Below are 13,724 nucleotides of genomic sequence, written 5' to 3'. Positions count from 1 at the left end.
CCACCAGTGGGACATGCCTTCACTAGACCTCTCTTTGCCGCAAGCTGAAGTTTCTGCCTCAAGGGTGACCGTTCAGGGTGTGTCAAATGAAAATGCAAAATGCCCAAGCTTTGCCTCCAGGGTCAAACACCCTCATTCCATGGACAATGCACTATGGATGAATTTGGTCAGGGATATTTTCTGCCTCTCACTCCTCTCATTCTTGGCTCAAAAGATGAGGCAGAGATCCCTCACTCTCATCCTAATAGCATGAACCTGGGCACTATATCCCTGGTTTACCACCCTGCTCAAACTCTCTTGTCCCTCATGAGAATCTCTCCAATACACCAGACCTTATTTCTCAAAACCAAGGCACTCTCGGGCATCCCAACCCACAACAGCTCAATCTTGTGATTTGGCTCCTGAGATCTTAGAATTTGGCTACCTTAACCTACCCACAAATTGCATGACCATTCTGAAAGAAGCACACAGGCCCACAACTTGAGCCTAGGAGACTGGGCTTTTATTGCAGTAGTTCCCCAACTTTTTACTTGGTATTTGATGCAACTTTGACTAACGTGCACTGGGTTCCTGCTAACCAGGTCGCCCAGTGCCAGTGTTCTTCCCCAGAACTATACAGTTGGTCCCCAATTGGCAATTCCTTTAGCACCCCTGTAAGGGGTACTCCATGCATATAGGGCCTGGGTACCAAAGAGGGCCTCTAAGAGCTGCAGCATGTATTGTGCCACCCTCGGGGACCCCTCACCTAGCTCACGGAGACTGCCATTGCAGGCTGCATGTCTTGGTGCAGCTAAAAGTGAAATTTGACATGGCAAACACAGCTTGTGTGCCATGCCCACTAGTACTGCATGCAGTATATGGAAGTTACCCCTACAGCAGGCCTTTCAGCCCTAAGGCAGGATAGATTATATATACTATATGTGAGGACATTTCTGCTAGAGGAAATATGCCCCTGCTATGTCTTTGTCTATTCTTAGGCCTACTAAGTGATCAGGGAAATCATTTTTGGTATTTGTGCTGGACACTGGTCAATACTAGTTCCCCAGCTACATGATGGCTTCACTGAAGCTAGGAATGTTTGGTATCAAACATCTTTTATTAATAAACCGTCACTGATTCCAGTGATTGAGTTATTACTACATGCATCCAGAGGGAACCTTAGAAGTGGCAACTGAAAAACCTACCAACAACTAGTGTGCTGGCTGACTGGTCTTAACCAGCCTGCCACCAACAGACAAGTTTCTGACCCGCAGGGGTGAGAGCCTCTGCTCTCAGGCGGTCTTGAACAAAGCCTACTTTTGCAGGTGTGTTACACACCTCTTCCAACAATATGATCTGTTGTAGGCAGTTGGCTCTGTATGCACTATTTCAAAGTAAGGAATAGTATGCACAGAGTCCAAGGGTTCCCCTTAGAGGTAAGATAGTGGCAAAAATAGATAATTCTAATGCTCTATTTTGTGGTAGTGTGGTCGAGGAGTAGGCTTATCAGAGGGTAGTGTTAAGCATTTGTTGTACACACACAGGCAATAAATGAGGAACACACACTCCGAGACAATTCCAGGCCAATAGGTTTTTGTGTAGAAAAATATATTTTCTTAGTTTATTTTAAGAACCACAGGTTCAAGACTTACAAGTAACACTTCAAATGAAAGGTATTTCATGTAGGAACATTAGGAACTTTGAATTAGCAAAATAGCATATACAGTTTTCACATAAATGACACACAGCTATTTTAAAACTAGACAGTTAGTGCAATTTTCAACAGTTCCTGGGGGAGGTAAGTGTTTGTTAGTTTTTGCAGGTAAGTAAACCACCTACGGGGTTCAAGTTTGGGTCCAAGGTAGCCCACCGTTGGGGGGGTTCAGAGCAACCCCAAAGTTACCACACCAGCAGCTCAGGGCCGGTCAGGTGCAGAGGTCAAAGAGGTGCCCAAAACCCATAGGCTTCAATGGAGAAGGGGGTGCCCCGGTTCCAGTCTGCCAGCACGTAAGTACCCGCGTCTTCGGAGGGCAGACCAGGGGGGTTTTGTAGGGCACCGGGGGGGACACAAGTCAGCACAGAAAGTACACCCTCAGCGGCACGGGGGCGGCCGGGTGCAGTGTGCAAACAGGCGTCGGGTTCGCAATAGGAATCAATGGGAGACCAAGGGGTCTCTTCAGCGATGCAGGCAAGGGGGGTGCTCCTCGGGGTAGCCACCACCTGGGCAAGGGAGAGGGCCACCTGGGGGTCGCTCCTGCACTGGAAGTCGGATCCTTCAGGTCCTGGGGGCTGCGGGTGCAGTGTCTTTACCAGGCGTCGGGTCTTTGAAGCAGGCAGTCGCGGTCAGGGGAGCCTCGGGACTCCCTCTGCAGGCGTCGCTGTGGGGCTCAGGGGGGTCAACTCTGGCTACTCACGGTCTCGTAGTCGACGGGGAGTCTCCACAAGTCGAGCCGGGGGCGTCGGGTGCAGAGTGCAAAGTCTCACGCTTCCGGCGGGAAACATGTTTGGTTTCAAAGTTGCAGTCTTTGGGGAACAGAGCCGCTGTCCTCTGGAGTTCTTGGTCCTTCTAGATGCAGGGTAGTCTTCTGAGGCTTCAGAGGTTGCTGGACCCTGGGAACGCGTCGCTGGAGCAGTGTCTTTAGAAGGGGGGAGACAGGCCGGTAGAGCTGGGGCCAAAGCAGTTGGTGTCTCCGTCTTCTCTGCAGGTTTTTCAGTTCAGCAGTCCTCTCCTTCTTCGTCTTAGGTTGCAGGAATCTATCTTGCTGTGTTCTGGGAGCCCCTAAATACTCGATTTAGGGGTGTGTTTAGGTCTGGGGGGTTAGTAGCTAATGGCTACTAGCCCTGAGGGTGGCTACACCCTCTTTGTGCCTCCTCCCTGAGGGGAGGGGGGCACATCCCTAATCCTATTGGGGGAATCCTCCATCTGCAAGATGGAGGATTTCTAAAAGTCAGTCACCTCCGCTCAGGACACCTTTAGGGGCTGTCCTGACTGCCCAGTGACTCCTCCTTGTTTTTCTCATTATCTCTCCTGGACTTGCCGCCAAAAGTGGGGGCTGTGTCCAGGGGGCGGGCATCTCCACTAGCTGGAGTGCCCTGGGGCATTGTAACACGAAGCCTGAGCCTTTGAGGCTCACTGCTAGGTGTTACAGTTCCTGCAGGGGGGGAGGTGTGAAGCACCTCCACCCAGAGCAGGCTTTTGTTTCTGTCCTCAGAGAGCACAAAGGCCCTCACCACATGGGGTCAGAAACTCGTCTCTCAGCAGCAGGCTGGCACAGACCAGTCAGTCCTGCACTGAACAATTCGGTAAAATACAGGGGGCATCTCTAAGATGCCCTCTTTTGATACCAAACTTCCCAGTATTCAGTGTAGCCATTATGGAGCTGTGGAGTTCGTTTTTGACAGACTCCCAGACCATATACTCTTATGGCTACCCCGCACTTACAATGTCTAAGGTTTTGTTTAGACACTGTAGGGGCATAGTGCTCATGCACTTATGCCCTCACCTATGGTATAGTGCACCCTGCCTTAGGGCTGTAAGGCCTGCTAGAGGGGTGACTTACCTATGCCACAGGCAGTGTGAGGTTGGCATGGCACCCTGAGGGGAGTGCCATGTCGACTTAGTCATTTTCTCCCCACCAGCACACACAAGCTGGCAAGCAGTGTGTCTGTGCTGAGTGAGGGGTCCCTAGGGTGGCTGCAGCCCTTAGAGACCTTCCCTGGCATCAGGGCCCTTGGTACCAGGGGTACCAGTTACAAGGGACTTACCTGGGTGCCAGGGTTGTGCCAATTGTGGAGACAACGGTACATTTTAGGTGAAAGAACACTGGTGCTGGGGCCTAGTTAGCAGGGTCCCAGCACACTGCTCAGTCAAGTCAGTATCAGGCAAAAAGTGGGGGGTAACTGCAACAGGGAGCCATTTCTTTACATCTGTGAATTAGGACTCCAAGGTAGGGGACATCAGAGAGCCCACTGCATTTGGTATGCAAGTCTAACTTCCCTCAATTGTGAGGAGATGTCGACGCCCCCAAGCCCAGGGCCTATTTGGCACCTGGACAGGCAGGAAAATTAGTAGTCGGAGAGTTGTCAACCTTCAGGCCAATTCTGTCCCTAAGGTGAGCTGCCTGACGTGGAAACAAAATTTGAAAGCCTGCCATCTTGGTGATGCTAGAGCTAGAAACTTTAGGGCAGGGATTTGCCCACAGGAAGTGATCATATAGGGGACGTAGTGACACCAGGGGTAAGTAGCCCATTGGCTACTGCCCTACACTCCCCTAGCACCCCTAAGCTCACTATTTAGGGGAGCCACTAGCACCAGAATATCCGATTCTGCTGACCTGAAAGAAGATGGATGCTGAAGAGTCACAAAAGCAAGAACAGAAGACCAGCAGCTGACTTGGCCCCTGCCCCAGTAGCCTGCCTGCTGTCCTTGACAATTGCGCCAAAGTCTACTTGTCCTGCAACTGTCCGTGTCTCCAAAAGCCTCAGAGGACCATCAACCTTCAATGAAGACCCAGGAACTCCTGTGGAATACCAGGGCTGCTTCCCTGCATCCTGCTGGCACACCAGAAGAACTCCCAGGACTCAGTAACGCCAAAACCTGATACCGGAAAGCTTCACTGCACCCGTGCCCCCTAGCCCCAGTTGAAGTGGGCCAGCTGTGCCAGCATGTTCCCAGACCTCCTAGAGATGAAGCCTAGCTTGGGTCTTTCCGCTGTCAACTTCACAACAACATCTGCAGCCTCTTTGTCCAGGCCTCCCTCTATCACAAGTGACCATGTGACAAAAACCTGATGCCTCAGGACACCTCTGTACCCGGCCACCCCAGCCCGAGAAGAAGAGTACCAAAGGTGTCACTAGGTCTCTGAGCATCGTGAGACCTGAGCCCCCTTGTTGTTTTAGCCAGACTGGTCCCTCAGTCCAAGCTTGCAGCATCTTTCTGAGCGTACCGTACTCCATAGGATAGCATTAGGGCACCCAACGCTGAAAAGTGCCTCCCAAAGTGACCTTATGGTTCTGCTGTGGACCTTGCCCTATACTTACCTTAATTCCAGATGAACAGTCCTATAAGTCATTGCTAAGTGCCCAATGCAGTATATGTTCCTTTTCCCATTGGATAACATTAGGGCACCCAATGCAGAAAAGCACCACTACAACTGGATGCCCCAGTGCCTCCCAAGGTGACCTGTTGGTGTGGATCGAACCCTGCCTCAAACTCACCTTAAGTCCAGAAGATTGGTCCTGAAAGTTGCTGTAAAGTACTGGTATGCAGTACATGCCTTTCTGCCATAGGATAACATTACCTCTTCAAAAATTGCACTAAGTGTTGACTTTTCAAACCTGTAAAAATCCATAGCTCAAAACCTACTTACCTGATCGTGGTGCCTAAAATTATAAAAAGATAAGTGTTATTTTCATAAATTGGCATGGCTCTCCTTATGGAGTTGTGTGTATCATTTGTTGACTCTGATAAGCCTAAGCCTGATCAGCCACACTACCCCCTAACAGAGCACCTTGGGATTTGCTAGAGAAAGCCCCTTTCCACTTATAACGGAACCCCTGGACTTTTTGCATGGTATACCTCATTTTGGTATACCAGCTTCCTACACCTGCTGTGCGACCAAGTGGAAATGGTACGAATACTACGGTCTCACTAACCGTATTGACTCCCTCTCTGCCTTTGTGTAAGACATCTCTGTTACCTTCTTCACCTACAGCAGTTGGGACTTGCTCTTACTTCTCAGACTCCATTTAGCTTTAGTGGCCGGCTACTTATAAAATGGACAACACACTTTAATTTTCAGAATCCCAGTCATTATCTGTCATGGAAGGCTTCAAAAAAGTTTTTCCACCACAGGCGTCTCCTGCTCCTGTGTGTTACCCCAACATGGTACTCATTAGACTAATTGGGCCCTCCTTTTTAAACACTTCACTCCTCCTCATTACAGTTCCTTTCCTGAAAGGTGGCTTTCATAGTAGCCATACCTTCCCTCAGATGAGTCAGTCAGATACATGTTGTTACATTGGAAGAGTCTTTCTTCCAGTTGCATCGTGACAGGGTGGTCCTAAAAATCAATGACAAATTCCTGCCAAAGGTGGTCTCTAGCTTTCACCTCAACCAAACAAAAGAACTCCCAGTTTTTCCCCACATCCAGAATCAGTAACCGAACGCACACTGGATGTCAAAAGACTGCTCATGTATTCCATTGACAGTACAAAACCCTTCTTTAAGACATAACAGCTGTTTGTATCTTTCTCCAAACCACACAAGGAGAATGCTTTTTCTAAAGCAGGTGTTGCATGCTGGCTTGTTGGATGCATACAGACCAGTTAGGCTAAAGTCAAAAGACCTCTCCTTGTCACTCCTAGACCTCACTCCGACCCTGAGAAAGGTGCCTCAGTGGCTTTTCTGGGTAAATGTCCTTTAGCTGATATCTACAAAGCCTCTACTTGGTCTTCCGCTCACACATTTACCAAACATTACTCTGTGGATGTCCTGGCCTACCAGCAAAGTAATGTTGGCCTGGCTGTCCCGTATACACTTTTCCAATCTTCTGCAACATCCTCAAGCTAAACCACAACTTTCGGGAGGGCTGCTTTTCAGTCTATGCACAGCATGGGTATCTACACCAATGCATGCCACCAACTGAAAATGTTACTTACCCTGTAAGCATCTATCTGTGGTATGTAGTGCTATAGATTCATATGTCCTCCCCCTCCAGTTGCCTGTGATTTGTCCCTTCTTTATCTTGTGCTCTGTCTACTTCTGCACCCTCCATGCAGAAAAAACAACCTGACAATGGTTCTCATGTCCAACATGCATTACAAGAGATAGGTGGAATCACTATACCTTGTGACTCATCTTCAAACAAAATCAAGTGGTACAGCGCCTGAGCTCAGTACTAGATGGCTAGAGTATGCACAGCATGTGAGTCTACAGCACAACATGCCGCAAACAGATGCCTACAGGGGAAGTAGCATCTGACCTTTTCTTTCTTCAGGGTTTATTGGTAAAATATTGTTCAACTGTATTAACATACTGCAGTGTAATTACTCACCTGTGCTGTCCTGTGAAGAAAGCAGTGTGTTCTATTTTTAGGTACATCATTGTCGTGGAGCACGATCTAAGTGTTTTGGACTATCTCTCTGACTTCATCTGCTGCCTTTATGGTGTACCAAGTGCCTACGGAGTTGTTACGATGCCTTTTAGCGTACGAGAAGGTAAGCTTCTGCATTCAGACCCAGACCTTAAGTGATGCATTCCCTGGTGACATATAATTGTAGGGGTATCTTGACAGCAAAGTCAACAGGTTTTACATTCCAAAGCAGACTGTCCTAGCTATGCTTCTGTTGAAAATGGTCTGCTGTGAGTTTGTTTCTTCTGCCAGTTTCAGTAACCAACATATACTCCTTCAGGCATCAACGTTTTCTTGGATGGCTATGTTCCAACTGAAAACCTGAGGTTTCGAGAAACTTCGCTGGTTTTTAAAGTGGCAGAGACAGCTAATGAAGAAGAAATCAAGAAGATGTGCATGTATAAATACCCTGCTATGAAAAAAAAGCTTGGAGATTTTGAGTTGGAGATCATTCGTGGAGAATTCACAGATTCCGAAATCATGGTTATGTTAGGAGAAAATGGTGAGACTCTTTCCATGTATAAAGATCTATGTTGATAGCACATCAAAGGGGAAAAAAAACACATCCACTTACCTTGAACAACCTGCCCACCTCTTCACCCAAATTAGTTCAAAAAAATTTATCAACCCGTCTTTTCATCATGGTTCCTCAACTGAGATGTTACTGAGTAAGCTGAACTCTTCATTTATATCTGGACAGAATCCTTGATCTTCATTGCTCTGACCAACCTTTCAATGCTTATGAGGGTGACACTAAGTGGTGGTGAGGTCCTTGTACTCATCTGTATAACCCCGGGGGGTGCCCGGGTGCAGAGATGTGTTACAGCTACGGTGTCTTGTTCACTTCAATGGAGATCGGTCCGGTTAGAAAAAGGCTGCAAGCCTGGGCCTCGGAGGCATGTCTGGCGGAACCCACAGGGGGGCTTGACCCTTAAGTTCCTCGGGCACGTAGAGACACTGTTGGCCCACTTCTCCTCGGACTGTGGGGCTCGGTGCACTGGTGTCTTTTGGCGTCTGGTTCCAGTGCAGGGGATACTTGAGTGGAGAAGGCCTGCAGAAAAAGGCTGCAGGTGGTGTCTGGAAAACTCAGGGTGGGCTTTGGCTCAGTCCCATTTTAGGCTGTTTTGACCTGGTTAAGGTCCGCATGTATTCTGGGTTCAAACTGGTGCGGGGGGAGGCACATTGCTAAGCAGCAGCCATTAACATATTAAAGAGTTTTAGTGAGCACATGAACCTACTTTTTTGTGAAAGTGTGAAAGGAGTGAGGGAAAACCCCTGCTGAACCTTGGAAACCTTGGGTGGGATCTGATCATAAGGTGATGCAGTTCAGATTGTCTCAAGTATGGGGTCGATAAGGCTCTGCTACACATGCTTGGATCATCTGTCCTTTGCCAAAACGTGTATTTTAGAATACTAAACCTCAAACCTTGGGATCCAGGATCTCTAGGTTCCTCAAATGCTTTCCAGTGCAGCTCTCATGTTAATGCTAACCTAACAGGGCGTGGACTGGACCGTCCATTTGACATGCATACTGTTATGCCCATTTCTCTTTCATCCAGACTTCTCTGATATCCTGGCTGTGGTCATAGGACCTTCCATGCCTCTTTTGAATGGTAGCCCTCTCACGCTGCCAGTTGCATGCTCAGTCCCTTTTATATGCACATTGTCTCCACACATCAGTCTTTCTTCAGATTCAGGTCACCTTTCGTTGCTCACACGACATACATAATCCTTTGTCCCTAATTATTTTTCTGTTCTCTTTGCATGTGTCCAGCCCTTTTCACCCAAGTACACTTGACCCTAACTTTCTAAATCTGGAAATGTTCCTTTTAATTAATAAACATATGTTCACCTTTCGTTATATATATATATATATATATATATATATATATATATATATATATATATATATATATATATATATATATAATTGCTTTTGTAACATTTATTGAACTGCAAAATGTTGTTTCTTTAGGTACTGGCAAGACCACGTTCATCCGAATGCTTGCTGGGAGACTGAAGCCTGATGAAGGAGGTAATGATTGAATTTAATTCTGGGTTTGTATAGAAATCTTTCATCACTCACCTGAAGAAGTCTGCTACACGTATAAAGCTTTTGTATCGCACCATTTTAATTAATCTTATTTTACCTAGTAAGTTATTGCACAGCTTCTTTATTACCTTTGATCTCAGTGTTCCCCGCTGTCTCTTTTGTTTTATAGGTGATGTGCCAGTTCTTAATGTTAGCTACAAACCACAGAAGATCAGTCCCAAGTCTACAGTAGGTTTTGTATATTTACATTACTGTGTACTTAAAGCAGAGGCTGTGTGTTCAGACTTCCAGAAACATGATTGTGTGGTATGTAGTGTGTTGAGTTGGATGTTAACTACTCTGGCATTTTATTTCATGATCTCCCTCAGGCAGTGAGCTTGTTTAAACTTGCTAATTGGTACTATGTGTATCATGTTTCTTCTTGAGGTCATTCTTTTCTTCAGTACAAATTATTCTCTAGATTTACACAGAAATTTCCTGTCCTCTTTAGATGCTCACCTGTCGCAACAATTGCTGTGCCTTGGCCAAGTAATGTAGGCACAGTCTAACCTACTTTGAGCTGAATTTCATTGTGAATCTGCTTCATAAATGTGCTCTCCTGCATTTTTTTGCATACACTGGTGATTTGTAAATCAGCTAGGAAATCAGATCAACACCTTTATGGAGTAGAACAAGAGCTGCATTGTATGCTGATTAGTGCTGAAATATATATAAAAAAAAAAGCCTACATGCTCAACAAAAGTAGCTAGCTTGATTTAATTCATAAGCTTTCATTCATGGAATACCTTTCCCTCTAGCAGTGTATCTTTCATGGAGTCACTGCTTGTTTATGCCTTACTGTTAGCCCTGCAATCCTTGGTACATAAATCAGTCTTCATGGTTTCAAGGTGACTGAACTGGATTCACTTAGTTACCACTGTTATCCTTGATGGTGCATGAAAGTGGTTTAAATGTGAACTTAAGGGGCGTGGCCAAGATGGTGGAGTGAACAGGCGCGTTTCTTGGAGCTCCGCTGCCCGGGCCCAGAAACAGCATGGCAGCGGGACCCCAGCCCTCCTCAGTGGGCCAGCTCGTGTGGCAGCGGACGAGAGCAGTGCCTGGGGGCCGCGTAGGGTGCCCTGAGATTTGGAGGGTGAGCCCTCGGGCAGGGCTTGCCGAGGGGCGGCGACGCCAGCATGGCCGCGTCCTTGGACCGGCAGATGTTGTTGGTGGCCTGCCAGGGCCCTGGTTTGCATGCCCCGGCGGTGGCAGTGAGTGGGGCCCACGACAACTGTGGAGCTGCAAGGGCGCGCGCAGTGGATCGCGGCCTGGGCCTGCGGCCTATAGCGGGCGGAGACAGCAGGCTGCACCGCCAGATGAAGCCTTGAGGAGCGGTAGGTGCTGTGGGGTTGCTTGGCCTCCCTGCGATGTGGTGAGCGGGGGAGGCCTCGCGGGCATGCTGCGCTAGCCCCACAAGGGATCGGCAGGACTGCTCGGCCCGCGGGGTGACACAGCGCAGTTTGGCATGGCAAGGCGAGACAGAGTGCGGTGCGGATACTGAGACCTGCGGAGCTGTATGATTGCGGCTGGCTGGGCCTGGAGGTGGCCACTGGAAACGTGCAGCGACGAAGGCTCCCTTAGCTGTGAAATAGTAGCTTGGAGGGGCCTGGTGGTGTTGCGGATGGTGTTGGAGACTTGGCGGGGCGGCCCGCGGCGAGGGGACGGAGAGTTGGTGGAAAGGACGTATTTGGGGGGCATAATCAGTGGCCTTGTGTAAGGAAATGCCTCCTTGGCATGGTTGCCCCCTGACTTTTTGCCTTTGCTGATGCTATGTTTACAATTGAAAGTGTGCTGAGGCCTGCTAACCAGGCCCCAGCACCAGTGTTCTTTCCCTAACCTGTACTTTTGTATCCACAATTGGCAGACCCTGGCATCCAGATAAGTCCCTTGTAACTGGTACTTCTAGTACCAAGGGCCCTGATGCCAAGGAAGGTCTCTAAGGGCTGCAGCATGTCTTATGCCACCCTGGAGACCTCTCACTCAGCACAGACACACTGCTTACCAGCTTGTGTGTGCTAGTGAGGACAAAACGAGTAAGTCGACATGGCACTCCCCTCAGGGTGCCATGCCAGCCTCTCACTGCCTATGCAGTATAGGTAAGACACCCCTCTAGCAGGCCTTACAGCCCTAAGGCAGGGTGCACTATACCATAGGTGAGGGTACCAGTGCATGAGCATGGTACCCCTACAGTGTCTAAACAAAACCTTAGACATTGTAAGTGCAGGGTAGCCATAAGAGTATATGGTCTGGGAGTCTGTCAAACACGAACTCCACAGCACCATAATGGCTACACTGAAAACTGGGAAGTTTGGTATCAAACTTCTCAGCACAATAAATGCACACTGATGCCAGTGTACATTTTATTGTAAAATACACCACAGAGGGCACCTTAGAGGTGCCCCCTGAAACTTAACCGACTATCTGTGTAGGCTGACTAGTTTTAGCAGCCTGCCACAAACCGAGACATGTTGCTGGCCCCATGGGGAGAGTGCCTTTGTCACTCTGAGGCCAGTAACAAAGCCTGCACTGGGTGGAGATGCTAACACCTCTCCCAGGCAGGAATTGTCACACCTGGCGGTGAGCCTCAAAGGCTCACCTCCTTTGTGACAACCCAGCAGGACACTCCAGCTAGTGGAGTTGCCCGCCCCCTCCGGCCAGGCCCCACCTTTTGGCGGCAAGGCCGGAGAAAATAATGAGAATAACAAGGAGGAGTCACTGGCCAGTCAGGACAGCCCCTAAGGTGTCCTGAGCTGAGGTGACTCTAACTTTTAGAAATCCTCCATCTTGCAGATGGAGGATTCCCCCAATAGGGTTAGGATTGTGACCCCCTCCCCTTGGGAGGAGGCACAAAGAGGGTGTACCCACCCTCAGGGCTAGTAGCCATTGGCTACTAACCCCCCAGACCTAAACACGCCCTTAAATTTAGTATTTAAGGGCTACCCTGAACCCTAGAAAATTAGATTCCTGCAACAAGAAGAAGGACTGCCCAGCTGAAAACCCCTGCAGCGGAAGACCAGAAGACGACAACTGCCTTGGCTCCAGAAACTCACCGGCCTGTCTCCTGCCTTCCAAAGACCCTGCTCCAGCGACGCCTTCCGAAGGGACCAGCGACCTCGACATCCTCTGAGGACTGCCCCTGCTTCGAAAAGACAAGAAACTCCCGAGGACAGCGGACCTGCTCCAAGAAAAGCTGCAACTTTGTTTCCAGCAGCTTTAAAGAACCCTGCAAGCTCCCCGCAAGAAGCGTGAGACTTGCAACACTGCACCCGGCGACCCCGACTCGGCTGGTGGCGAGCCAACACCTCAGGAGGGACCCCAGGACTACTCTGATACTGTGAGTACCAAAACCTGTCCCCCCTGAGCCCCCACAGCGCCGCCTGCAGAGGGAATCCCGAGGCTTCCCCTGACCGCGACTCTTGGAATCCCAAGTCCCGACGCCTGGGAGAGACCCTGCACCCGCAGCCCCCAGGACCTGAAGGACCGGACTTTCACTGGAGAAGTGACCCCCAGGAGTCCCTCTCCCTTGCCCAAGTGGAGGTTTCCCCGAGGAATCCCCCCCTTGCCTGCCTGCAGCGCTGAAGAGATCCCGAGATCTCTCATAGACTAACATTGAAAACCCGACGCTTGTTTCTACACTGCACCCGGCCGCCCCCGCGCCACTGAGGGTGAAATTTCTGTGTGGACTTGTGTCCCCCCCGGTGCCCTACAAAACCCCCCTGGTCTGCCCTCCGAAGACGCGGGTACTTACCTGCAAGCAGACCGGAACCGGGGCACCCCCTTCTCTCCATTCTAGCCTATGTGTTTTGGGCACCACTTTGAACTCTGCACCTGACCGGCCCTGAACTGCTGGTGTGGTGACTTTGGGGTTGCTCTGAACCCCCAACGGTGGGCTACCTTGGACCAAGAACTAAGCCCTGTAAGTGTCTTACTTACCTGGTTAACCTAACAAATACTTACCTCCCCTAGGAACTGTGAAAATTGCACTAAGTGTCCACTTTTAAAACAGCTATTTGTGAATAACTTGAAAAGTATACATGCAATTTTGATGATTTGAAGTTCCTAAAGTACTTACCTGCAATACCTTTCGAATGAGATATTACATGTAGAATTTGAACCTGTGGTTCTTAAAATAAACTAAGAAAAGATATTTTTCTATATAAAAACCTATTGGCTGGATTTGTCTCTGAGTGTGTGTACCTCATTTATTGTCTATGTGTATGTACAACAAATGCTTAACACTACTCCTTGGATAAGCCTACTGCTCGACCACACTACCACAAAATAGAGCATTAGTATTATCTCTTTTTACCACTATTTTACCTCTAAGGGGAACCCTTGGACTCTGTGCATGCTATTCCTTACTTTGAAATAGCACATACAGAGCCAACTTCCTACATTGGTGGATCAGCGGTGGGGTACAAGACTTTGCATTTGCTGGACTACTCAGCCAATACCTGATCACACGACAAATTCCAAAATTGTCATTAGAAATTGATTTTTGCAATTTGAAAAGTTTTCTA

At 48.7% G+C, this 13,724-nt stretch overlaps 1 protein-coding gene across 1 annotated transcript in view; it reads left to right on the top strand.

Moving 5' to 3' along the window:
- The window catches only part of ABCE1 (ATP binding cassette subfamily E member 1), a 222,238-nt gene that overhangs the window by 67,428 nt on the left and 141,086 nt on the right, over positions 1-13,724 (top strand). Inside the window, exons 10-13 of the mRNA XM_069242598.1 lie at positions 7,076-7,197; positions 7,393-7,614; positions 9,088-9,147; positions 9,335-9,393. Of these exons, the coding sequence (XP_069098699.1) occupies positions 7,076-7,197; positions 7,393-7,614; positions 9,088-9,147; positions 9,335-9,393 (463 nt within the window). The remainder of the gene's footprint in view (positions 1-7,075; positions 7,198-7,392; positions 7,615-9,087; positions 9,148-9,334; positions 9,394-13,724) is intronic.

Source organism: Pleurodeles waltl, chromosome 1_2 (assembly GCF_031143425.1).
Source record: "Pleurodeles waltl isolate 20211129_DDA chromosome 1_2, aPleWal1.hap1.20221129, whole genome shotgun sequence".
Lineage (NCBI taxonomy): Eukaryota > Metazoa > Chordata > Amphibia > Caudata > Salamandridae > Pleurodeles > Pleurodeles waltl.
This window is presented reverse-complemented; position numbering and strand designations above follow the sequence as displayed.